Source organism: Tachypleus tridentatus, chromosome 12 (assembly GCF_004210375.1).
Source record: "Tachypleus tridentatus isolate NWPU-2018 chromosome 12, ASM421037v1, whole genome shotgun sequence".
NCBI lineage: Eukaryota > Metazoa > Arthropoda > Merostomata > Xiphosura > Limulidae > Tachypleus > Tachypleus tridentatus.
This window is the reverse complement of record NC_134836.1, coordinates 13,795,604-13,820,406: the sequence shown is the minus strand read 5'-3', so window position 1 is coordinate 13,820,406 and position 24,803 is coordinate 13,795,604. Positions and strand designations below refer to the sequence as shown.

Sequence of the window (24,803 nt, the reverse complement as noted above, 5' to 3'; positions counted from 1 at the left end):
CCAGACCAACATTCACCCAGGCTAATGGGTTTCACTGGCTGTTCGTGAAAGGAAGAGTCGAGGGGGCCAAAAACTGAGTAATGTCGTCCCACAACCCATCGTCCACGGGTAAGGCCGAATAGAAATGGCGGTAATAGCCGAGGCACGTGTCTAGAATGTCAGAGATGTCAGATGATAACTGACCATTCTCCAACACTAGACTGGAGATGTGTTTGGTCTTGGTCATTTTCCGTGCCTTGCACAGTGGAACTCTCGTAACATTTCTAGGATCAAGAGATTCCATCAGACTTGAAATGCTCGCCGAATGGAATAGTTTGGAATAATCCAAATCTATTTCCCCGTGAAGGTTGTTATTGTTCGAGAGGACCAAGTGATCCATTGGCCTGCCACAGAGCAAGGCAGCTAAGATGTCTGCTTGCCTAGCAAGGCCAGGCGGCAGGCTCGCGAATGCCACATGCCACCTCAACAAGGAGCCACAGGTTTCCTTGAGAGCCACCCACCAGGACACATCGACAGACTCGACAAAAAAGCCCCCAAACAAAGGCAGTCAATTCATCCCCAGTCTCGCCCTCGGCAAGGAGGGAGACGTTGAACCTCCACACACCAGCGTTCTGAAAAACGAGGACAAAATCCCGGAATGTGGTGAGAAGCACCCAATGGTAGGACACGTAAAACGAGACATCCCCAACCCAGTAAACTGCAGCCTTGCTAAGGCTCTGCTGAAGGCCAGGTGTTACATAGAACCTGTCAAGGCAACAAGAAATACCATGACCAGTCCAAGTGGCCACAAAAGCAAATCCATGCAGTACACGCCAGGCATTGGAAGATTCGAAATCTGACAGCACCACGTGCAAAGACTTTATACACTGATCGCCAGAAAGAGGATTGCCTACAATCTTGTAGAGGTGAGGATCCAGAGTGCAGTTGAAATCACCAACGAGGACGATATCTGTCTGTGTTATCAAGAACCTGTCTAAGCCCAAGAAGGAGGTTCCAACTCCCCAGGCCAAACAGGTGCATAGACATTAATAAGCCGAATCCTACGACCACCAGGGACAATATCAACACTCACAACCCGCTCATCAGCATCACTATGTGACGTGAGGATCATGCCAGTGAAATGCAGGTGAGAAAAGATTCCCACACCACGCACGGATTGGACAGCATGAAGAGAATGAAAAGTGGTTCTTCTGAGAGGCAAAATTGATTGCTTGCAGGAATATAGCTTCAACTGAAAAGCAGTTGAAGAGAAAAAATGTATAGAATTGCTTATAAATGATATACATCTCCTGGATGTTCAACGTGATGCAGGAATAACCCATCTACCAATCCTGAGGGGAGAATCAGTGACACTGCTACTTCAACTGTATAGAGTGGGATGTGGTGTGTGTAGCTTCTTGAGGCTACTTGCCCCCAACCCCGCTTTGCAGCTGTGGCCGCTGAAATCCGACCACCACTGCTGTACAACAGATAAGTCCAGACCAAAGTCTGGTAACATCGCAAGTCTGCAGGGCCACGTTCCTCCTCCTCCATCAGCTCTGAAAGATCTGGAATGCTGTGGAAGTCGACTAGACAGTCGAACAAGCCAGGTGACAGTAGCTCGTCCAACGTCGGGGTGGGGTCTGCAATGGCTGTGAGGGAGGAGCTCAAAAGACTCCAACACCCGAGGCGTGGGCAAGGAGTTCTTCAGAACCCTCAGCCACATCTCCTCAAGCAGGGAAAGCCTGAGCCACCTTGGAAGCACTATCTCATCAGCTGACCCACCGTGTATGGAGGAATCTGGACCCTCCTCAGAGGATCCCATCCTAACACTTACTGGGGTGGCAAGTGTGGGTGCCAAAGCAGCCCCAACCCCGTCACCACCAGACTGAGGCCTGAGCTTCCACAGAGACAGGGACACCCCAGACTCTCCCAGGCTGGCTAGAGTCCTCTCAGGGTCCAAACCAAACTAAGCGAGAAAGGTGGGCCTGAGCCTCCTCAGAGGCCTCTTTCACCCAGACAACGTCCACAGTGTCCCCCATCTCTGCAGGGCCCAAAGCCCGCTCATCTGGGACTAAAGAGGCCTGGCCCTTCAGAGGGGACTGGGATTCTCCTTCCCGATTCTCGGGGTCTGTAGGGGCAGGCGCCCCCTCAGAGGCCCCACCCTCAGCAGCTGTTAGCTTTGGGGTGGGTCGGTGGAAACCCCCACCTCTTTTCCATTCCTTGGCTCTACAAAAGTAGTTCGTTTGTTTGTTTTTGAATTTCACTCAAAGTGACCATAGTCTATGGTCTCTGAAAATTTCTTTCAGTTTCTGAGAGTATTTGCACAGAGGATGCATTTGTTCTACTTCTATATTTGATAACTGGCTCAACTCCTTCTTGCTTCATAAACATCTTCAGCTATAACCTCACTTCTTTTTCAGGAGAACTCTTACTTCAGTTTGCTAGTCAACTTCTACAAGTTTGCATTTACCCCTTGCCAAGTATTTGATTCATTTCGAATCGAGCGCCTTAACAACGTGGCTATGCCAGACCATGAAAATTTGTATTCTATTCGTTTGAATTTTTTTTTTAAATTATACTTAATATGAACCTAATATCCAACTATCTATCTGTCTAACAACAAAAAGTAAAAGATTTTAATGTGTAGAGAATGTATACAGAAAGATGAAATAAATAACATTTGCAAAGAGTAAGTACACAATTTAAGTAAAATGTGGTTTTCATGGGAAGTGATGAAAGAGAACGAGGTTATTTATTTAGGTTGAATTGTTCATTTGCAATACATGTATCCTTTATTCAACCAGAAATTTGTAGTTTAATGATCCAATATTAGAATTTTGAAATTATCACAAGATAAAAAGTTGTTTCGATTTGTTAAGAATATTGGTATAAGTGCTGCCACCTGTAGTTAGGATTTTTTTGTGTACATGTGTACTCAATGAATAAACACATATCAACAGGTGTTGGGCCCAGGAATGCTCTTATAGTGCTTAAACAGATGAAATTGTATTACTGAGTATAACTGTAGAACTGTTTTGGATGACAATTTTTGTTGGATGACACAGGATTTACATGGATACTTTATCACAGTGCTGGGTGATTCGTTTCCTTTGTCTGGAAGCCATTGTGAAATACAAAGATAAACTGTAAGTAAAATATTGATTGGCACTATTTTCTCAAGTCATATAAAGGGAGAAATAGATCTAAATCAAAGAAAGGAATATTACAGTTGTGGTTGAAATAGTTTGACAAGGGAAGATAAAATATCAGTTGATAAGTTGGGAGAAAATAATTGGGCCACATGGAAATTTCAAATGGAACATTTATTGAGATGAAAAGGCGTATGGGGCCATGCGACTGAAACAGAAGTATTGGCAGAGACAGCCAATGATCAAACAAGGGCAGATTTCAACAGGAAAAGGGAAAGAACATTTTCAACAATTGTTCTGAATATTCAAGGTGCACAACTCTATCTTGTCACCTCATGCACAACTCCTAAGGAAGCATGGAATATACTGCGTGCTCACTTTGATAGGAACACACAAGCCAATAAACTATTCCTGAAGAAGAAGTATTTTCGATGTGAGATGAAAGAAAGCATGACGGTCCAGGAACATTTGAAACAAATGAAGGAATTAACGGATCAGCTTGCTGCTGTTGGGGCGGAAATAGCAGAAGAAGATCAGATTGTTACCTTACTTGGTAGTCTGCCAGCTAGCTATGATACAATTTTAAGAGCTCTGGAAACCAAAATTGATGATATCTCATTAGAATTTGTGTAACAGGCACTGATTAATGAAGAACAAAAGAAGATAAAAACCACATCGAATGAAACATCATCAACTGCATTAGCCACTCGCAGCAACTTCAAACCACATGGAATACTAGAAACAAAGAAAAGGGATAACAGCTTCAAGTGTTACAAGTGTAGCAGAGAGGGACATATAAAACGCAATTGTCCAACACTGAAAGAAATGGTCCACAAAGCTAAGAATGTGGATATTAATGTGGCAGAAGATTATGCTGATGGAAACAATGGTATTGCTTTTGTAACAAACCAGGATAAAGGAATAAGAAATGGGGAATGATTGGTAGATTCTGGTCCGTCTAGACATATGGCACAGCATAGGAACATGTTATCAAATTATCACAAGTTTAGCGAACCTCAGCAAGTTAGGATTGGTGATGGAAGAACTGTTGAAGCTCTTAGAGTTGATAACTCTAAACTAGAAATGACATTTAAAGTCAGTAATTCAAAGCATGTCACAATGCAGAGTGTCCTTCATATACTAAAATTAGCTAACAATCTATTTTCAGTAGGAGTTGTGACTGAAAAAGGAAATATTGTGCAGTTTGGAGTTAATCGCTGTTACATCCGAGGTAAATCAGGACAACTTCATGGTATGGGTACAAGAAAGAATAATGGTCTATACCAACTGGACTGTAAGTCCAGTGTTATTGAGAATGCCTCAGTAGCCTCAAACAGCAGCATGAATGGCTTGAATATATGGCATCAACGACTAGGGCATGTCAGTGTTTCACAGTTACAGAAGCTTGTCAGGAGTGGAAATGTAAGTGGAATCAAATTCCAGAAGTCTGATGAAGCCAGTTTCTGTGAGGGATGCACTGAAGGTAAAATGCACAGGAAGCCATTTAAGTCAGTGGGAGAAATGAGATCAAAGGGAAGACTGCAACTGGTACACAGTGATGTCTGTGGTCCTATGCAAACTCCATCTATTGGAGCTTACAAGTACTTTGTTACATTTATTGATGATCACTAAAGATGCTGCAGAGTGTATTTTCTTGAAACAGAAATCAGAAGCCTTTGACAAATTCTAGGAATTTGAGAAGTTGTACTCAAATGAATCTGGAGAGTGCATAAAAACCCAGCGCACAGATGATGGCGGAGAATATACGTCAAATGAGTTCCAACAATATTTGAAGTCAAGAGGCATTCATTATGAGATGTGAGTAGCATATTGTCCAGAAAAAAAATTGTGTTGCTGAGAGAAGGAACAGAACTCTTGTGGAATCAGCAAGAGGCATGCAGTCACATGCTAAGTTACCAATAATGTACTGGGCAGAAGCTGTAGCTACCGCAGGGTATTTGTGTAACAGAGTATCCACATCGGCAATAAAAGATGGTAGTACGACAATTGAGAGATGGTATGGGAAGAAACCAGATGTAGAACACACAGAAGTGTTTGGACGTCTTGCACATGCACATGTGCCAGATGCGTCAAGACAGAAATTATACATGAAGTCTATGAGGGTACGTTTCTTGCTGGTCGTTCAGCTTTATCTTTAGCTTTAACTTCTGTTTTTTTTTTCCATTATCTGTTCACTTGATGAGATATACTGACTTGTCACAGGCTCTTGACCAAATCTGTTTCATTAAAGATAACATCTGACCGTATGAAAATCTTCCTGGATTTTTCATCATACAGTCGATATCCCTTGTTGCAGGTATCATATCCATCCGCTATGGATATGATGAGTATGCTGATATGGCAGCAGCAAATGAATCAATTTGTCACACTGCAAACTTATGCAGTATGTTAAAGCCAAGCACATTAAGTGAAGCAATGTCAGGTGACAATGCAAAGGAGTGGAAGTCAGCCACAGATCTGGAATTTGAGTCTTTACAAGAAAATGACACCTGGGATCTGGTGGAATTACCAGTTGGAAGAAACCTTATAGGTTGTAAGTGGGTATCCAAAGTTAAGTATAGAAATGCTGGAAATGTAGAGAGGTTCAAGAGTAGGCTCGTGGCCAAAGGAAAATCATGTGTGTAAACTGAAAAAATCCCTGTATGGATTAAAACATTCACCACGCTGTTGGAACAAATCATTTCATGAAGAGACGGTGGAAGTGGAATTTGTTCAGAGTTCAACAAATCCATGTGTTTACATACGGAAGGGTGAAAATCTAACAATACTTGCAATATATGTGGCTCACATCATTTTGGTTGCTGATAGTGATGATAAATAATCAATATCAAGGAAGCACCGAAGGAAAAATTCCGCATGAAAGACCTTGGAAAGCTCCATTACATCCTTGGACTCAGTGTTGTTCACGATGAAAAGAATGGCTGTGTATGGTTAAATCAAAGACAGTAATTGTAAGTTTGTGTAAAACTTAAAATTAAGTGCGAGTGTTAAGAATATTGAGATAAGTGCTGCCACCTTTAATCATAAATAACTCACAAAATATGTTGTGTAAGTTTTAATAACCCAATATTTATATATTTAAAACATGGTACACATTGTGAAATAGGGTGGCTTTGTAGGAAGAGATAATAGTTAAACAGTAAGAGTAAGGGTGCTTTGTGATACCCGCTTTCAACATTCAGCTACTGATATCCTTCCACAATGTTCCACATGATTAATTAATTAAAAATCATTTGCCACAGAAATGTCAAACAGGCTGACGTAGAAAGGCCACGTGCCAAAGTAAGTAGTGGATATAATTGAAAAACAACGGCTCTTTATATGATGGCTGTTGTAATAGAAATATCAATCCTTACATTCCTCCAAAGAAAGATTTTTAACTCTTCATTAACACGGCCCTTATTTCAAACTATCTTCCAATAAAGTTTGGTTGAGGTAGGTCCAGCAACTTGGTAGTAGTTATATAACGGACAGACAAACAGCCATACATATTGTTGTTTCATATATTTATGCATACATACACACAAATAATATCAAAAGGTGTAAATTTAAAATTGTAATTCAATTAAACCATGTTAAATTCTACTTTAAGATTTCATCTAAATATTAAAGGTCATTACATTTTCACGTCTAACTGCAGACAGCAAAACGTAGTAGAAGTTAAGATATTGTGAGTTCAAGCACTCAACACCCAACTAATAACTGATTCTCCTTAGTTGGGAGCTAGTTTGTTATTAACGTCAGGATCTTGTCTGATGGATGGAATATTCCCAACGTGTTTGGGTGCTGTGGCTTCAGACATTATCTGTCATGACTAAAAGACGACAGCGAGGGCTAACGATGGAAGAATAGGTTTGGTTTTGTATACATATACACACACTAAAGAAGGTATAATCACAAGTTAGTTACGAAAGGATAAAAACTGACATACTTGTAACAATAAATGTTTTGCCCCTATGGAGTTTTTGTGGAGAAACCAGGACCTAATGTCAGGAGTTTATATTACCTAAGCATACAAGGAAAATGTGTATCTTCTTCTCACGTAGGTTTGGTTTGAATTTAGCGCAAAACTACTTAAGGGCTATTTGTGCTAGCTTTCCCAAATTTAGCAGTGAAAGGCTAAAAGGAAGGCAGCTAGGCATCACTGCCCACTTTTTTACTAACATACTCAAAGGTCAATATTGTTTCTTGGAGATAGTATAAGACATGTGTTAAAAGCGCGAATATTTTGTGCACAAGTTGAATGTTCGAATTTATTATCTGTTAAATATATTTTCCTCTAGTAAATTGATAAAACGTAAAACTTATTGATTATACCAAATATTGTTTTTCCATTTGATTTTTGGGAATTTATTACATTTTATCTCAGTATTTCAACAAAGAGGTGAAAACCTAGAGGGTCGCAGGTTCGAATCCCAGTCACTCTAAACATGCTCGCCCTTTCAACCATGAGGGCGTTATAATGTGACGGTGAATCTCACTATTCGTTGTTAAAAGAGTAGCCCAAGAATCGGCGGTGGGTGGTGATGACTAGCTGCCCTCCCTCTAGTCTTACACTGCTAAATTAGGGACGGCAAGCAAACCAAATCATACGAACTTTAGAAACGTAACACTTTTGTCCTAAAATAATACAAAACACCTATTAATATTACTCACATTTTTTCGAAAAAACTAAAACTTAATTCAAACTAATTTTTGTTTCTTATTTCTGTTTGGACTCTTATTTTCGTTCATTGAGACACATACACAGACATATATATATCAGTATTATCGTTTTGTATAAAAGATTGTTTCTCCAGTATTTCACTTGTATGCTATATTCGATCTGTTGTTTGGTGTTAATTTCGAACGGTTTGTGTTTGTTGCTTCTTGTGATGTCGAACATTATATTCCATCAAAGTTCAAAATCACCAATTAATTTTTAATATTAGGCATTACGAAGAAATGTCAAGTTTGTACTGGTTTAAAATTAGGTATACAGCTACACAATGGATTACCTGTGCTCTGTCCATCACGAGTATCGAAATCCGGTTTGGAGCGATTATGTATTTCACATTAGCTATTTTTCATGCTATAAGTTTCCTTCTATTTTTTTGTTTTAGATTACTCAAGCATTGGTTTTTCGCATGTTCCAAGTTTTATGATTAGCTTTAATTGGTTTCAATTTGAACTTATCTTTGGAAATTAGTTTTGGGCACTTTTCCTATTAGACCATTGCTCTTTGTTTTACAGAATTTTATTTTATATTTAGTTCAAATCTTTTACAAACTATGCTTTCTGGCTTTCGTTCTTTCGACATCAAGAATTACAAAAGATTTTATAACAAAAATAAACTATATCGTCATTAAGAGACCTTACCAAATCACCTCATGTAATTAAATCAAATGTTCAACAAACTGCTTGACTTTACAGATTTTTATTCTTTTATCATGGAATATATATTTCGAGATATGAGAAAAATGTTAATATGCAACTGTTCACAGTATAGCAGTGTACCAACAAACACTTACCCATTTCAAGTACTGATCTTATGCGTATAAATTCACTAATGGATTTTGAACATTTGAAGATAAAGTTATGATGATTAAACATTTTATTTTAGAAAATGAGTTGACATTATTTTAACTTTTATGTCGTTTGAGGTTTTTATATTATTATTTATACAACGTCTGTCGCCACCAACTAGTACAGTGGTATGTCTACAGATTTACAACGCTAAAATCAGACGTTCGAATCCCTTCGTCGGGCTCAGCAGATAGCCCGATGTGGCTTTGCTATAAGAAAACACACGCAAAGTCTGTCACTGTTCTTTTAAGTATTTGTATTTCTATAATAGAGAGCGCAGTAAATTTTACGTTTTCCTATTCATTTGTTAGTTAAACGTTTTAACCAAAAACTATACCTTTGTCTGTCTGTTCATCGCGAAGAAATAGCTTCTTATAAATTAGCGCACACTGGTTTATGTTTGTAAAGATTAAACTAATTACGGTTTTATAAAAAGCGTTTTTCTTTATACTTTTAATTTTAGTGATTATACGTAAGAGAATAAAAAATAAATAGCTTTATTAAAATCTTAATATGTTCATATGAGTTAACTCACATTAAAACTAATTTAGAAAAAAACATCAAATGTATATAATGCGCTCGTCACAAACGTAGAGTTAGTGGTTTTAGTTTGGTTTGGAATTTCGCTCAAAGCTACACGAGGACTACTTGCGTTAGTCGTCCCTAATTTAAGAGTGTAAGACTAGAGGGAAGATAGCTAGTCTTCACCAACCACCCACTGCCAACTCTTTGGCTACTCTTTTACCAACCAATACTGGTATTGGCCGTAACATTATAAAGCCTCCACGGCTGAAAATGCGAGATTGTTTGGTGTGATGGGAATTCAAACCCGAGACCCTCGGATTACGAGTCGAGTGCCTTAACTATCTGGCCATACTGGACCTTTAACAAGGATGGAAAACATTTCAAAGCTCCTTGTCATATATTTGAACACATGATTAAACAGAATCACTCCTTTAATTTTTCACATGTTGAAATAATTGACAAAAAGCAATATTAAACGTAGAAAAATTGACGTTCTCTTTATTTTAACTACATTGAATATACAAGTATTAATTTATATTTATTCTTATTTTTCTTCTTTTTACTCAGTTGTTGTTTTGTATTAAATAGTTGAAGAAATTATTTACGGTTTTCTTATTCTGTCTGAAGAAAGTAAATAAGAGAAAGTTTGAAACATATGTTATTGGTTATCCGATAATAAATAAATAAAAATTATTTAGCTTTTTTAAAAGTCATTGATCAAATTATGTTTCAATAATTATACTGAAAAATATCTCAAAAGTAACAAAGTTACAGCATTGTCATGACAACAGAATTCTAATTTAACCGACAAGATTCTTTCGTGAAATACGTTTACCATAAAGCTGTTGAGAATTTAATTAAAATATGGGAAGAAGAGGAAGGTATATCAAAAAAAAGATACAAAAATGGGTCTGCTGTTTAATTCCATCTTGGTATGTAGTAATTATTTATCGATTTATTCGTTAAACTTGCGAGAATTTTTTTTTTTTATGGCCTATGGCCTAAACTGTAAATGTTCTGACTGAGCTTAGATATACTTGTATACGCCTTGGAACTATGGGCTGTGCTGAAGTTATATTCTTTACAACATAGCTCAATTATATTTTTCTTCTTAGTCTCACGCATATTATTATATGTTATTATTTATTTTGACAATTCACAGATGATTGCATAGTTTAATAATTACATGCGATACATTGCTAGAAAAAGTACTTTGATCTTTCAACGAAGTTTAAAACGATTTTATGTTGTTTTTTCAATTGACTCAACAGGTGGAAAACGAAGTTTTATAATAAATATTAAATACATATTTATTCCAAAACAAAAAAAAAGATCTTTAATACGGAGTTTCGAAATTTCCTTAAATTCTTTCATCAGCCTTAATATGTCAAAAAGAAATTAGTTCGTAATATTCGAATTATATAAAACAATATTAGCATATAGCGAGATTTCAAATTCAATCGGCAGTTTAGAAAGAACAGTTTTAAACGGTAACAATATAACGGAAAGAACGACAAAACGTGCGGCTTATACGTGTTTATTAAATAACATTGTTAATAGCAATTATCATAGAGAAAGGTTTGAATATAAGCATAAACTGTCCTCTAAAAATAATAGTGAATATTAAATAAAAATAATGAGAATCAGAAACTTAGAATTTGATGTAATTCTTTAGTGTTATGTGATCATTGGAAATGAGAGGTTTTCTTTAATAACTAGTTCATAATCTATGGTTTCGTAGTCGAGAATTATGAAACTTTAATAAAAAAAATGATGTGGTTGTTATTCTTACCACGAAATCTGGTATTAGAGTCTGGTGAATTGCTTCACTTACAACCGCTTCTTGCTTAAATTATCATATGTATGCATTTGTAAGTGACGTATAGTTTTATCAATATAGGTTGCTTTATAGCTACCACAAGCGTATTTATATACGATCTGTGCGCGTACAGGAATGTGTAAAGTGTTTTGATTTTAAACATACTTTAAATTCTTAATGTGGGCAATATGTTTTAATCATTTTTAAATTTCATATTTGAGTTTAAAACTTTGTCAATGAAAGATATGATAAGAATCAGTAGTGAAGTATAAGAAATAAAACGATAAACCATTATTTTGTCATAACTCATGAATTTTTGAAATTTCTAAGTGAAAATTGCTTTGGTTTGTTTTCAATTTCGCGCAAAGCTACAAAAGGACTATCTGCGCTCGCCGTTCTTATTTAGCAGTGTTAGACTAGAGGGAAGGCAGCTTGTCATCACCACCCACCGCCAACTCTTGGGCTACTCTTTTACAAACGAATAGTGGTACTGAACGTCAAATTATAAAGCCCACACGGCTGAAAGGGTGAGTAAGTTTGGTGTGAGGGTTATCGAACCTGCGACCCTCGGATTACGCGTCGAGTGCCTCAACCACCTGGCATGCCGGGCCTAAGCGAAGACAAAAAGTAGCCAAAACAAATATTATACAATTTGTTTAAAATATTTAGAGCAATGTTATGTTTGAAGAAGTCTGATATGATTTGTTTATAATTTCGCGCAAAGTTACATGAAGATTATCTACGCCAGCCATCACCACCCATCGCCAACTCTTGGGCTATTCTTTTACCAACGAATGGTGGGATTGATTATCATTTTATAACGCCCCCACGGCTGAAAGAAATAGCATGTTTGATGTGACGGGATTCGAACCTGCGAATTCTCAGATTGCAATTTGAGCGCCTTAACCACCTGGCCATGTCGGGCCTGTCTGATATGAAACAAATGTACTAGCCATTAACTATATTCTTAGAGTAAATAAATAGATGTTGAAAAGAGATTGTTTATTTGACCGTTTGAAAACTCTAAGTTACTGTTTTCTTCTATCTCACATGTAAAGTTTATAAATGGGTGTGGTGAATTTAGGTATTTTAAGAAAAAATCTTCTTTGTATGAAAGGGTAGAAAAGTATCATCGTCGTACCTTCTATATAATACAGGTTTTTTTTAATAAAGGGAGTAATTATCTAGCTGTTCACGTTCGTATTAAAACAGAAAAATATTTGCAATGGTCCGACCTGGAGGTGATCCCCTCGCCACTCCATCTATCTGGTCATAAATATGACCATTTGAAATGATCAGAAATCATTAGAATGAGGGTGAATTTAAAAAGGTTTTTCGAATTCTTTTAATTAAAGTTAGTTCATGCGGTTTCGAATCAAAACAAAAATAGCATTTACAGACTCAATGTTCACCCATACAAAACTATTACTACTTAATGTAAAAGTTATTTTATTGTATGTGTGTGCGATTAGCGGCTGTTCTTTACTCTAAATCGTTTTATTATCTTGGTGTAGCTTTATATTATTTTTGGTTACTTCAATTTAAAATCAGTTTTGCACACGTTGTCAGGATTACTATTTCGGTCGCAATCGACGAACTAGAAGGGTCAGGTACAACGAAGACCTGGTTCTCAAGACGGCTAGTATTGGTATTAAAACTTTTATTAAAATAAAGAGTAGAGAAAAACGTTTCGACCTTCTTAGGTCACCTTCAATGAATTACAACGTTAGAAGCCGGGTTTCGATACCCGTGATGGGAATAGAATAAACAACCCATTGTGCAGCTTTATGCTTGACTAAAAACAAACATGCAAATACCTTTGAAAAGATCATAAGACGAAACATTGAATCAAATTGCAAATATGTATTTTTAATCTATTAACAAGTTATTAAAAATGTAAACAAAGAACATTAGAAATAGTGTCTATATTATTTTTTCAAGCTAAAAATCTCTTTTTTTGGCTCCACTAAAAGTTATATTTTCTGTAGATATGGAGCTAAAATATGGATTTGTAGCTTGAGAAAATAATATAAATACTATTTCTAATGTTGTTTGTTTTACTTCGTTTAGAGTTCTTGTTTGTGGGGTTTTTAATTTATTACATGTTGTTTCATCTTATTTCTGTACTTTTTTGATTATCGCTATTTCCCCTTTTTAAATTTATACTCAGCTTTTTCTTTAATATTTTTATGTACATTTATGGAGAATGCATTTTAAGCCACGAACGTGCATATGCGTTCCGTTAAATGTTACACGTGCAGTGATACCTCGGTTCTCGAATGACTTCCTACTCGAACAATTCGGTTTTAGAACATATTGTTTGAGAAAAAAATGTCTCGGTTGTGGAGCATATACTTGGTTACTGAACCAAGATCTCGGGCCCGAACCCCTGAAATAACCCGATTGATGACCCGAACGACTCTTCGACCATTTTTGGCCCACGCCATAAGGCTAGTAGGGGTGGTTTGAAAAATTTAGGAAGAGAAGTGACATACATAGTGTGGTGAGACATGGATAGGGACTATGTAGAAGCTGAGGGTTTTATTCCCCAACAAATGTTCAACTGTGATGAGACAGGCCTCGTTTGGAAGAAAATGCCAAGGAGGACCTACATCACCAAGAAGGAGAAGTCACTGCTAGGACACAAGCCAATGAAGGACAGGCTAACTCTATTGTTATGTAGTAATGAAAGTGGGGACTTAAAACTTAAGCCTTTGCTTGTGTATCATTCTGAGAACCCGAGGGGATTTAAGAAAAATAATGTCCTGAAAAGTAAACTAAATGTCATGTGGAGGGCTAATCGTAAAGCATGGGTAACCAGGCAATTTTTTATGGAGTGGGTTCATGAAGTGTTTGCCCCAAGTGTAAAGAATTACCTCACGGAAAAACAGTTGCCATTCAAGGCTCTTCTTGAGATGGACAATGCACCTGCTCACCCACCAGGCTTTGAGGAGGGGTTGCTGGAGGAGTACAGTTTCATTACGGTGAAGCTCTTGCCCCCAAACACGACTCCTCTCATTCAGCCCGTGGACCAGCAGGTCATATCGAACTTTAAGAAACTCTACACCAAAGCACTGTTTTAGAGGTGCTTTGAAGTGACCTCTGACACAGAGTTAACCCTCAGAGAGTTTTGGAAAAATCACTTTAATATCCTCCATTGCTTGAGGATCATAGACAAAGCCCAGAGGGAAGTGTCTTTGAGGACCATGAACTCAGCCTGGAAGAAATTGTGGCCAGGCTCAGTAGCAGATAGAGACTTTGAAGGCTTTGACGCTGAGCCTGTTGTCGAGGATATTGTCTCACTAGGCAAGTATATGGGCTTGAATGTGAGTGGTGATGATGTGGAGGAGTTGGTGGAAGACCACAACACTGAGCTCATCACGGAAGAACTCCAGGACCTTCAGAAGGAGCAGTAACAGAATGCAACTGATGAAGAGTCTTCAAATGAGAAGGAGGGAAGGGAGGATGTTTCTAGTTCACTAATCAAGGAAATGTGTAGAAAATGGGGAGAGTTACAAAGTTTTGTGGAAAAATTTCACCCTGACAAAGCTGTAGCAAACCGCAGCATAAACCTTTTCAATGACAATGTCATGTCTTACTTCAGAAACATTTTAAAATGCAGGCAGAAACAAGCTTCATTAGACAAGTTTTTAGTGAGAAATAGGTCCAGTGAGTCTCAAGCAGATTGCAGCGGTGCAAAGAGACAGAAAAGAGAAAGAACCCCAGAAGGAGAGTTACCTTACGTTTTTATGGAAGGTGACTCCCCTTCCAAACAACAATAACCCTCCTACTCTCCACGTTCCTCACCACATTTTACTTACGCCATCAGCTCTCCTCAGTACAGGCAGAGTGCAGTTTAATTTTCATTTATTGTTTTCTTATTGTGTTTATAGTTAATCCGTTCCAGAAGGCTGTTCGAAAACCGAGGTACCACTGTATTTAAATAATTTACTGTTGCATTGCCTTTTTTTTACACCCAACCACACAATAAAAGTAACAAATGTACAATAAATAACAAACATTGTGATGGTCATTACATCTGTGTGTTAGAACTGAAAAGTCTTCTAAAAAAATATGGTGCGATGATGTTTCGTTGTGACAATATTTTGAAGAGTTAGGCGGAGTTTGGAGTGTAAGTCCAGTTCTGTTAGAACATGTATTGTTAGCTAACTACAGGAAACAAAATGTAAAGTTGTTACCAAAGGACCGTCGTTAAGGCAAGGATTGTATCGTCATAGATTTAATGACCGTCTTCCAGTAATATCACAGAGTTATGTAATAAAGAAAAGCATCAAATATCAAGCTTATCATAAAGGAATAATATTACTTTTAAGATAATACAATACAGATTAACAATGTAAACAGATGCAGTAACATGTTTATCTTGTTAGGTCTTTATAACACATGTGTATGTTTTCAACAGCCTGTTGTCCACAAATGTTTGCTAGAAAAATGATGCATGCAAGATAGACAAGAGCGAAACACTTAGCTTAAGTCGCCACTTTTCGACATTTAGGAGCGCCACTTAAACACAAACTATTAAAAATAGCAATGTAATAATATGGAATAATGCTATATGCAGCGGTAATAAATACGTAATACACACTCATGAAGTCATATAATTATGAAAATAAAAAGGACAAAGGATCACTTCCGTCATCTGAGTGGGAAATCTACTATGGTAACTTTCCAATTTCAAACCTAGCTGAAATATTATTGTGAAAGTCCACATAAGGACAACAAACTCGAGAAACGATGTGAAGCAGCAAAATATGGGATGTTTCATGTGGCAGTTTCCAACTAATGTGCTAGAAAATGCACGTGTTTTAGCCTCCAACTAGCGTATACAGTAGGAAAACACTCGATTTTTTAGTGGTAGAAAGAGAAGAACTTAGAAGTTTTTACAACACAATAAAATTAAAAATAATATTTTAAATTTTAAAAAATTCTATTGTTTTTGATAAATTCCTGTGAGACCTCACAGCACAGTATATGTTACTTGCAGTGGAATCTTAACGGGGATTTGTATCTTGAGAAAACAACCAACAGTAGATATCTAGCCTTGTTTACTTCCTTTTTTGCGATCACTATTTCTTTTTCTAAATTATCAACTTTTAATTATATATTGCCTTTCTGAATCCACACCAGAGGGTAAGTATACGCCTAAAGTAAGATATAACCTCATTAAGCATGCATAAAAACAGAAAACTAGTAGGAAAATAACTTTTTCAAGTAAAACAAATAAGTCTAAAACAATGCTTTAAATTATGTATTTTCAAAAAAATATTTACTGAGCCAGGTGACTTTGTATCTGAGATTTTGTGTAAACGCATTTAACACGCATTGATTACAAAGGAAGTCGCTCATAAGAACGTCTCAACTATTGTGTATTTATTATCACGTAAATCAACTTTTAAGTTAATCGTGGACATTCGCAGCGTTTCATATAGGATATCTGTCTAGGTTACGGTGAAAAAATTTGTTGTAAGTTTGTGAAAATTTGGTTGTGCTTACAATGATGAAATCATTTATTTCCCTTATTATCAACAATTTGGGTTGTCTTAATTAATGTAAAAAGAAGGTTTTAAATGTTGATTCGACAACAAATCTCATTTCATGGTAACGATAATAAGAAAAATTATCAGACGTTTCCATTCTTCAGTCATCACTGAAAATTTTAAAAATTAATAAAATTTATAATCTTATAAAATACAAGCTTCGTAGACATTTGTTAAAAGTTAATTTTACTTATAAGTTGATTTCTTATTATTGGATTGTTGTTCGAATGATAACAACGTTAATATTTTCATAGTTACTTTAATTCCGAAAAAATAAGTAACATCTTATTCAATTACTTTATAGTTGCTGCAGAGGTGAAGAAATAAAACAGAGCAACGGCATAGAGTTAAAAGAAGGTGAAATTGAGGAAGAAGAACTAGAGGAAATAATAAAATTCAAAAATTCCAAAGAAGAGTTGATGATAGTCTCTTTTCCAGTCGAGAGAACTTTGATTTGTGACTTACAGAAAGAAAATCTACTTAGGTCCTCCAACAGAAACTTGTGGTGTAAAAGTAATTCGTCACTGGATGAAACACCATTAGAATTTGAGAAAATTTCTCAAGTTCATCAAGTTCAAGGACCGCAGGATTACATAAGTCCAAATTTTTCGAATTCATCTCTGAATTATTTGTTGTCAGTCCAAGAAAAACAGGACAGTTATTTCTTCCAAAACGGTTTGTTTACAGTATCACCAACTGACGGAAACTTGAAGGACAGCGACCTAACAAACATAATGGGTAATATGATTTTAAACAGTCTTATAGTTTTTATAATACACTGTGAGCTGGACGTGACCTAAACGTTTGTGTAAGTAGATGTGGAATCGAAGGATTCAAGATTCTGCTGAACACGGTCTACACTTCCAGCTGTGGATACATTATAAAGTGGGAGAATCATTCCTTATTCGTTTCAAACACACAAACAACATGTCAGTGGCAGATGTTACTGACTACCATGTAGTGTCTTTTTATTAATTTGTTAAGTATATTCAAGGATTAATTTCAATAACTTTAGAACTTGTAAATCTCACTTTAAAAGATACGTTGTGTTTCAGTTGAGTGAATTATTTTGATGGCTTCAAGTAATGAGAGGTATTTATTTTTATATTTTCAAACCATGGAAGCTGCAAATTTATATAATCGAAGAAAACTGTATATGTATATAGTTGTTTATTTATATTTATAAAACCCAATTTACTGCACTTATTGGGGACGTTCCGCTATACGTTGTGATTAGCCTCTGTGTTTGCTAATTTTTTGATAGTTTCTTTCCAATAACATTATTAATTATAAGAATTTAACCCTAACCTGTTTCTATAGGTTTTCTGGACTGTCATCCAAATACGTATAATTCGGCATAATATCATTACTATTTCTCAATTGATTATGACTAATTCAGATTTGTAAAACACATAATATATAAAAATAAATGTAAGTAAAATAATCTAAGGAAGATATTATAGACCAGTGTTATGACTATAGTCTCTACTTTATAAATTAATTAAAACAAGTCACACGCTCATATTTCCATAAAGAGAGTAACGATAGGTAACTGAAAGCACGGTATAAACTTGTGCTTAACGTATGGAACTGTCGATATGTCGTCCAGCTACCGTTAACAAATATATATATAAAAAAAAAAAAACACTACACTTTGGGGCCTTGAGTTTATAATGAATATCACAAGCAAATCTTACTGTTCTATTACAGTAGTCTTGGAGTTAGCGTTGTCTGCTGTTGATTAGCTAGCTGGCTTCCCTAACCTTTAAATTTGAGATGATTAGCACAGAGAACTCCGGTTTGTGTAGGTTAGCACAAATGTACAAAACAAATTGACCTTGAACTTACAACCACTGGACGTAGAGACATGGAGCTGATTTGTCTGTCTCGGATATACATCACTGAACACGATGTCGGTTCAGTTTGTAAAACTCCTGTGGAGTAATAAACACTATGTGACTTAAATAACCTCTCACGAATAACAATACCAGCTGTGTTAGAAACATACATAAAGAAAGAATGAAATCATGAACAAAATAATCTGATTTCTGGTATTTTGGTATAAACGACTCTTTGCAGCCTTAATCTGTCTATTAACAGTCATTATTTAATGATTGAATGTTTCATACAACACTTGACATTTCACTTGGTTTAGTTCTTTAAAATGCATAAGACTTTCCTATTTTTAAATTCCAAAATAACTTAAAACAAATTTCAAACATTTCGGATTTTATGTGTTTTGTTTTCAGGCGGTCAAAAAGATAGATATTTCACTGTTTATTTCATCATTTGATTTCAGAAAATAATCATATAGCATTTTTTCATTGAAATGTCGTTCTTTACCTAAGTTGGAAATACAAAACTATATTCACGTAGTTGTAACAGTATATGAAGGGTGTTGTTGTTCACCCGTTGCACTTGCTTATAAAAGATTTAATTGAGGGTGTAGTGATATGTTAAGTCATTACACAAGTATCACTTGTTTTTCATTGTTCTAGCAAGTGGGTTATTCTTTGTTTTAGGATGATTACATTGTCCCTCAGATTTCTCTACATAACGAAGAAAATTAAAGCTCAATAATATTAGTGTTGTCTGCCTCTTTTTGGTATTAGGCCTAGAACACTCGAGTTGTGAGTGATACTGATACTGACGTAATCGTTTAATGGCTAGAGTATATGAACTAGTGCAACAAATGTATCTTAAATATAAATTATAATCTTCAAATCCGCTGATTACTATCTCGACTGGAAAATATTTTACAACGGTTTGTTTCTTTAGAATTAACCACAAAACTACACAATGGGCTGTCTGTGCTCTGAACAGTATAGGTATCGAAACCCGATTTCTAGTGGTGTGAGTCCGCCCATGTGCCACTGGGGGACATTTTGCAACGGACTATCCCTTATCGGTTATCCAAAAGTTAACTCTCACTTAGTTGTGAATCCAGTTGTTACAACCTGATACTATTATTATTTGTTGTTCACAAAAACATATGCTAAAGCGGATATCTGTAATTCACCTTCGCATGTGACGTCTGTGTTCTCTGTGTCTTATTTCTCATATGTATTATATATCTTGTTTTTGTTCCTTTAGTACGGATTCTGTCGAGTTAGGTAGTAAGATGCTGATCCTCGTTTGTGCCAAAAATTGTAAATGAAATCACTAGCCTATTTAATATCAGGTCATCCCTAAATTAATGTCTGATTTTATGTTGAAAAAAAGAGAAAGGATATCAAACGCTTTTAATGTTATTCAATCAATAATGTGTGTTTCATTATTATTAATTACTTCCTGCCCAGCTCTTCAATTTTGCTGATGTGATCCTTGCTGTATGGGGCTGTGCATTGTCGAAAAACAGAAATAGTGATGCACTTTTTTTATTAAATTTTCGGACATTACTTATGTGATGAATTGTGAATTACAAATGAATTACAAATATCATCTTTAACGTTTATCAATACGGAACAAGTCATAAATTACTTTGAGATGAAATTGTTTTGTTACACCTACAAGAAACTAAAAAAGAAAGAGACTGTTTAAAAACTACAGAAATCATCAAACTAAACGATCTGATTAAATCGTTATAATGACAATAAGAACATCAGCCGTATTTGATCAGGCCCATTAATTGTTCATACACTTGATATTCATTTATTCAATCCATGGCAGGAACTTCATTATGAGATTTTCCGCCATTTTCGTCCCTCTCAAAATAGTGGTGTGTGCTGTAGCTAAAGTTTTATTATTTTAACATACTAAATGATGATTGTACTAACATGGCAGATTTGAAGAGTCCTCAAGAAGTAAGAAGGCGTCAAGAAAGCTTGAATGAATAAGGGAGAACTAGAGACCCTTGTTTAACAGATCATACGGTCCCTGTGGGGCATAGACTCCTTCAGGAAGGCAGGGATCTATAAATCTAAGTAATTTTTGCTGTTGGGGAAGCGGAAACAGAAGGCGAAGGTGAGAAACATAACATTAGTTTCTAAGGAGATCAAGATACAGAGTAATGTGTCGTGCGACAAAACAATCTGCTGTTAGACAACTGTGTGTTGTTCACGGGAGAGAGTTTAGCGATATTCTACCTTCTTTACCTCTGAATATGGTGATCTAAACTGATGCATACTTCCAGTGGAAGTGTTTCATTGGACTCTCATGTCACATACCAAATTTCTATAATATCCATAAAGAAATACCCGAGATATAATATCTTCAATTTTGATTGAATTTATTCCCTTTTTTATCCGCCCACCAAAAATACTAAAACTTTATTCGATAGAGAAAGATACTTATCTTTATGTTTGTTTTTCACATATGATAGACTGAAAGATTTTTTCAAACTACAATTAAGAGTTCTTTTGACATAAGTATAAACCACTTGTACAAATTATCCAACAAAAACCGCTGAAACTGAACAAAACCTTTGCGCACAACTACACAAAAAGTCACGTGGGCTATCGTCTAACATTGTGAATACACCTTCAATTAAATGTAAAAGTGAACTGTTTTTAATTTGCTGTCATTTAGGTTAAATATGGCTCATTTAGAACAGCAAAACTATAAGATGAAAGGGCCATCTGATACATAAGGTTTCTTAAGCCAATCAAATTAAATTAACAGTTTCTAACTCACGTTTTCAATGGAATTATACGGGTGGATGGCTATTATTGATTATTTCTTACCAATTTTACGAAATTATCCAGCATAAAGAGGGTTTATTGTCACGTGAGATTCATTTAAGCAGTTAGCATAAATAATGATGCTTGAAATGGCTTTGTGGATTACATGTGTAGATGACAAGAAACTGTTAATCTAAGTTTCATAGCTTTACTATGAAGGAAGGTATTAACACTATCTTAGAGAGGAACATTAACACCACATGTTTTAACGACTCTGGTTGGTGTGGTATAATAAATGTATGTGTGTATATGTGTTTTTCTTATAGCAAAGCCACATACTGAGCCCACCGAGAGGGATCGAACCCCTGATTTTAGCGTTGTAAATCCGTAGACATACCGCTGTACTGGCAGGGGGCTATAATAAAGGTCATCTGAACCTAAACACAATATGGATTAATATCCAGTGTCATTTTCTTACATGCTCTGGTGTGTTGACGTGTATTGTTAATTACTCATGGTATTCAATTAAAAGCATCGTAGATGTGAAAAAAAAACAAATTGAGTGTACGACTTAAAGGAATGATTTAAAAACAAAAGTGGTAGTGCCCTATTGATATAGTTGAATCTTTAGTTTCTTGACGGTCGATCTTGGTGGAATTTTTCTGCTTGTTTGGGGAAACTGGTTGGTAGTGGACGAAGTGGGAAAAGATGGCAGCTGGGTGGGAGCTCTGCACGCATTTGACCAGACTTGACCTATACCTATATCCTGCCGCCTGATGACACCATTTTCTTTATATTTAATTTGTTTGTCCTTTTTCTTTGTAACGGATCTTTCGTTTCTCAACTACTGTAGAATGAAGACATGTTAGAACTGAGTTCTGTAATTTGAAATAATTTTATTATTCGAATTTTCAGTAGGATTTATCCTCAGTGCTTGCCTTGTTAAAGCGATGACGAGCCTTACACCGACAGAGGGACAGCCAATGACTCCTGATCACCTGATAACAGGATTAGAATCCATTGTTCAGAACATTACTTCGAACTGTACTTCACAAAATACACACAGTCGCCACCAGAAAACAACAAAGACGATGGTTTTTAAACAGTCGTGAAGAAAGAAGACTGCACTAGAAAATAATGTTTCTTATATTAATAATAATAATAGTAATAAGACAACACCAAACACACAAGACACAATATTTATTTCCATCACGGACAAACAACACAACATTCTTGCTTTAATCATTGAGGAAATTCTACTCTCATTCAGAATAACACAGATTGTCACTGAAACAAGAAATTGACCGTCACATTATAACGCTCCCACGGCTGAAAAGGCGAGCATGTTTGGTGCGACGAGGATGCGAACCCGCGACCCTCAGATTACGAGTCGCACGCCTTATCCCAACTAGCGATACCGCGCCACGAAATAAGGGATTCTGCTTAATTGTGTTCCACTTAGGACTATGCACACAATTTAGCCCACTGGCCAAACACTGTCTTCTATGGCAAAACCATAACACACAATCCCAAGAACATCACAAACAGTCATCGTTATCAAAAATGTCGAATTCAACATCGAAGATAACGAAATCACCGACGAGCTTAAAACAATTTGTTACAGTACCACAAAGTAAAGTAGAGTGAATCACTTCTTTTAAAACAAAAGACACTACTTGTTAAAGTAACCATTCAGAACCAAGTGGAACACGACAAATCACTAAAGACGATTTCAAACTGTTTGTAAAAAAACATTACTTCATGTAACCTGCAAAATCACAAGAAAGATAAATTGTCAAATGTTACAGCTGCCATAAATTTGGACACATCAAACCATACTCTATTGCTTCCCCTACATGTGTTAAATGTGCTGCCCAACACGAAGTAGTCTAGTCCCAAATGAATGAGACAAGGTTATTTGTGCTAATTGTACGGGTCAAAACGCCGTTAATTTTAGAGGTTTCCCCATCTTTGAATATATATAAGGGATGGAGGTTTGTATAAAACCCCTTCCATTCATGACATAATTTCAAATTATTCAAACAATAACTCTAACCTCTTCTAGAAACATCAACCATGGTCACGCCAATACTACCACAACAGAGAAACATGCAACAATGTCCCAACCCTGCTTCCTTAACGAAAACTACAGCAATAACAAAGAGAAATACGAACAAAGCCACTCACATCAACATCACCAACAAACAACAAAACAACTACACAAACACACCCATCACTACAAACAGGCCCGGTATGGCCAGGTGGTTAATGAACTCGACTTGTAATCCGAGGGTCACGGGTTCGAATACCCGTCGCACCAAACATGCTCGTTCTTTCAACCATGGGAACGTTAAAATGTGACGGTCAATCCCACTAGTCGTTGGTGAAAGATTAGCTCAAAAGTTAGCGGTTGGTGGTGATGATTAGCTGTCTTTCCTCTGGTCTTACACTACTGAATTAGGGACGGATAGCGCAGATAGCCTTCTTGTAGCTTTGCGCGAAATTCAAAACAAACACTACAAACATCAGTGATAACACATTTAAGAAACTTGCACCGTTAGTAGAGCTCTGTAGCTTTCCTTGATTTTCATAACAAACTGAACTTTTACCAAACATTTGTTAAACAGTCACTTCTACATACAAAACTCAAACCACACCACATATCATTTAGAATTAAAACACAAGAAAAAAATCCTGCAACAAGCTATTATAACATCAGAACTAGAAAATTATCAGTAGAGGAACTAAATACTGATATAAAAATCACTTAAATATTCAGTTTCCGGACATGACGAGATAAGAAACAAAATTTTTCTTTGAAACAAAATTCCTGTCATGTTTATTGTTTTTCTACTAACATTCTATTGCTTAGGAATACAGACAAAATTTCTGGCCTAAAATATTGTATGTTTTGCTGTTAATAAAATTATTACTTATATTATAAATCGTTGTTTATCTCTTAATTTTAAATTATAAAAATGTACTTTCTTACTCAAAAGATTATAAACAAGATATGGTATGTTTTGCTATTAATAAAATTATTCCTTATATTATAAATCGTTGTTTATCTCTTAATTTTATATTATCAAAATGTAGTTTCTTACTCAAGAAATTATAAACAAGATATAGTATATTTTGCTATTAATAAAATTATTCCTTATAATATAAATCGTTGTTTACCTCTTTATTATTATATTTTCAAAATGTACTTTCTTACTCAAGAAATAATCAAAAAGATATAGTATGTTTACCTATTAATAAAATTATTCCTTATATTATAAATCGTTGTTTATCTCTTAATTTTATATTTTCAAAATGTACTTTCTCACTCAAGAAATTATAAACAAGATATAGCATGTTATGCTATTAATAAAATTTTTCCTAATACTATAAATCGTTGTTTATCTCTTAATTTTATATTATCAAAATGTACTTTCTTACTCAAGAAATTATAAACAAGATATAGTATGCTTTGCTATTAATAAAATTATTCTTTATATTATAAATTGTATTTATCTCTTTATTATTATGTTATAACAATGCACTTTCTTACTCAAGAAATTAT

At 35.7% G+C, this 24,803-nt stretch overlaps 2 protein-coding genes across 2 annotated transcripts; both read left to right on the top strand.

The window, feature by feature from the left end:
* Window positions 1-4,097: 4,097 nt before the first annotated feature.
* Window positions 4,098-4,953, top strand: LOC143234956 (uncharacterized). Its single transcript, XM_076472651.1, has 2 exons — window positions 4,098-4,511; window positions 4,822-4,953. The coding sequence occupies exons 1-2, from the start codon at window positions 4,098-4,100 to the stop codon at window positions 4,951-4,953; spliced, it is 546 nt and encodes a 181-aa protein (XP_076328766.1).
* Window positions 4,954-6,008: 1,055 nt separating this feature from the next.
* LOC143234954 (uncharacterized) lies at window positions 6,009-22,416 on the top strand. The gene is made up of 3 exons (XM_076472650.1): window positions 6,009-6,097; window positions 16,924-17,357; window positions 22,154-22,416. The coding sequence occupies exons 1-3, from the start codon at window positions 6,009-6,011 to the stop codon at window positions 22,348-22,350; spliced, it is 720 nt and encodes a 239-aa protein (XP_076328765.1). The 3' UTR covers window positions 22,351-22,416.
* Window positions 22,417-24,803: the final 2,387 nt, after the last annotated feature.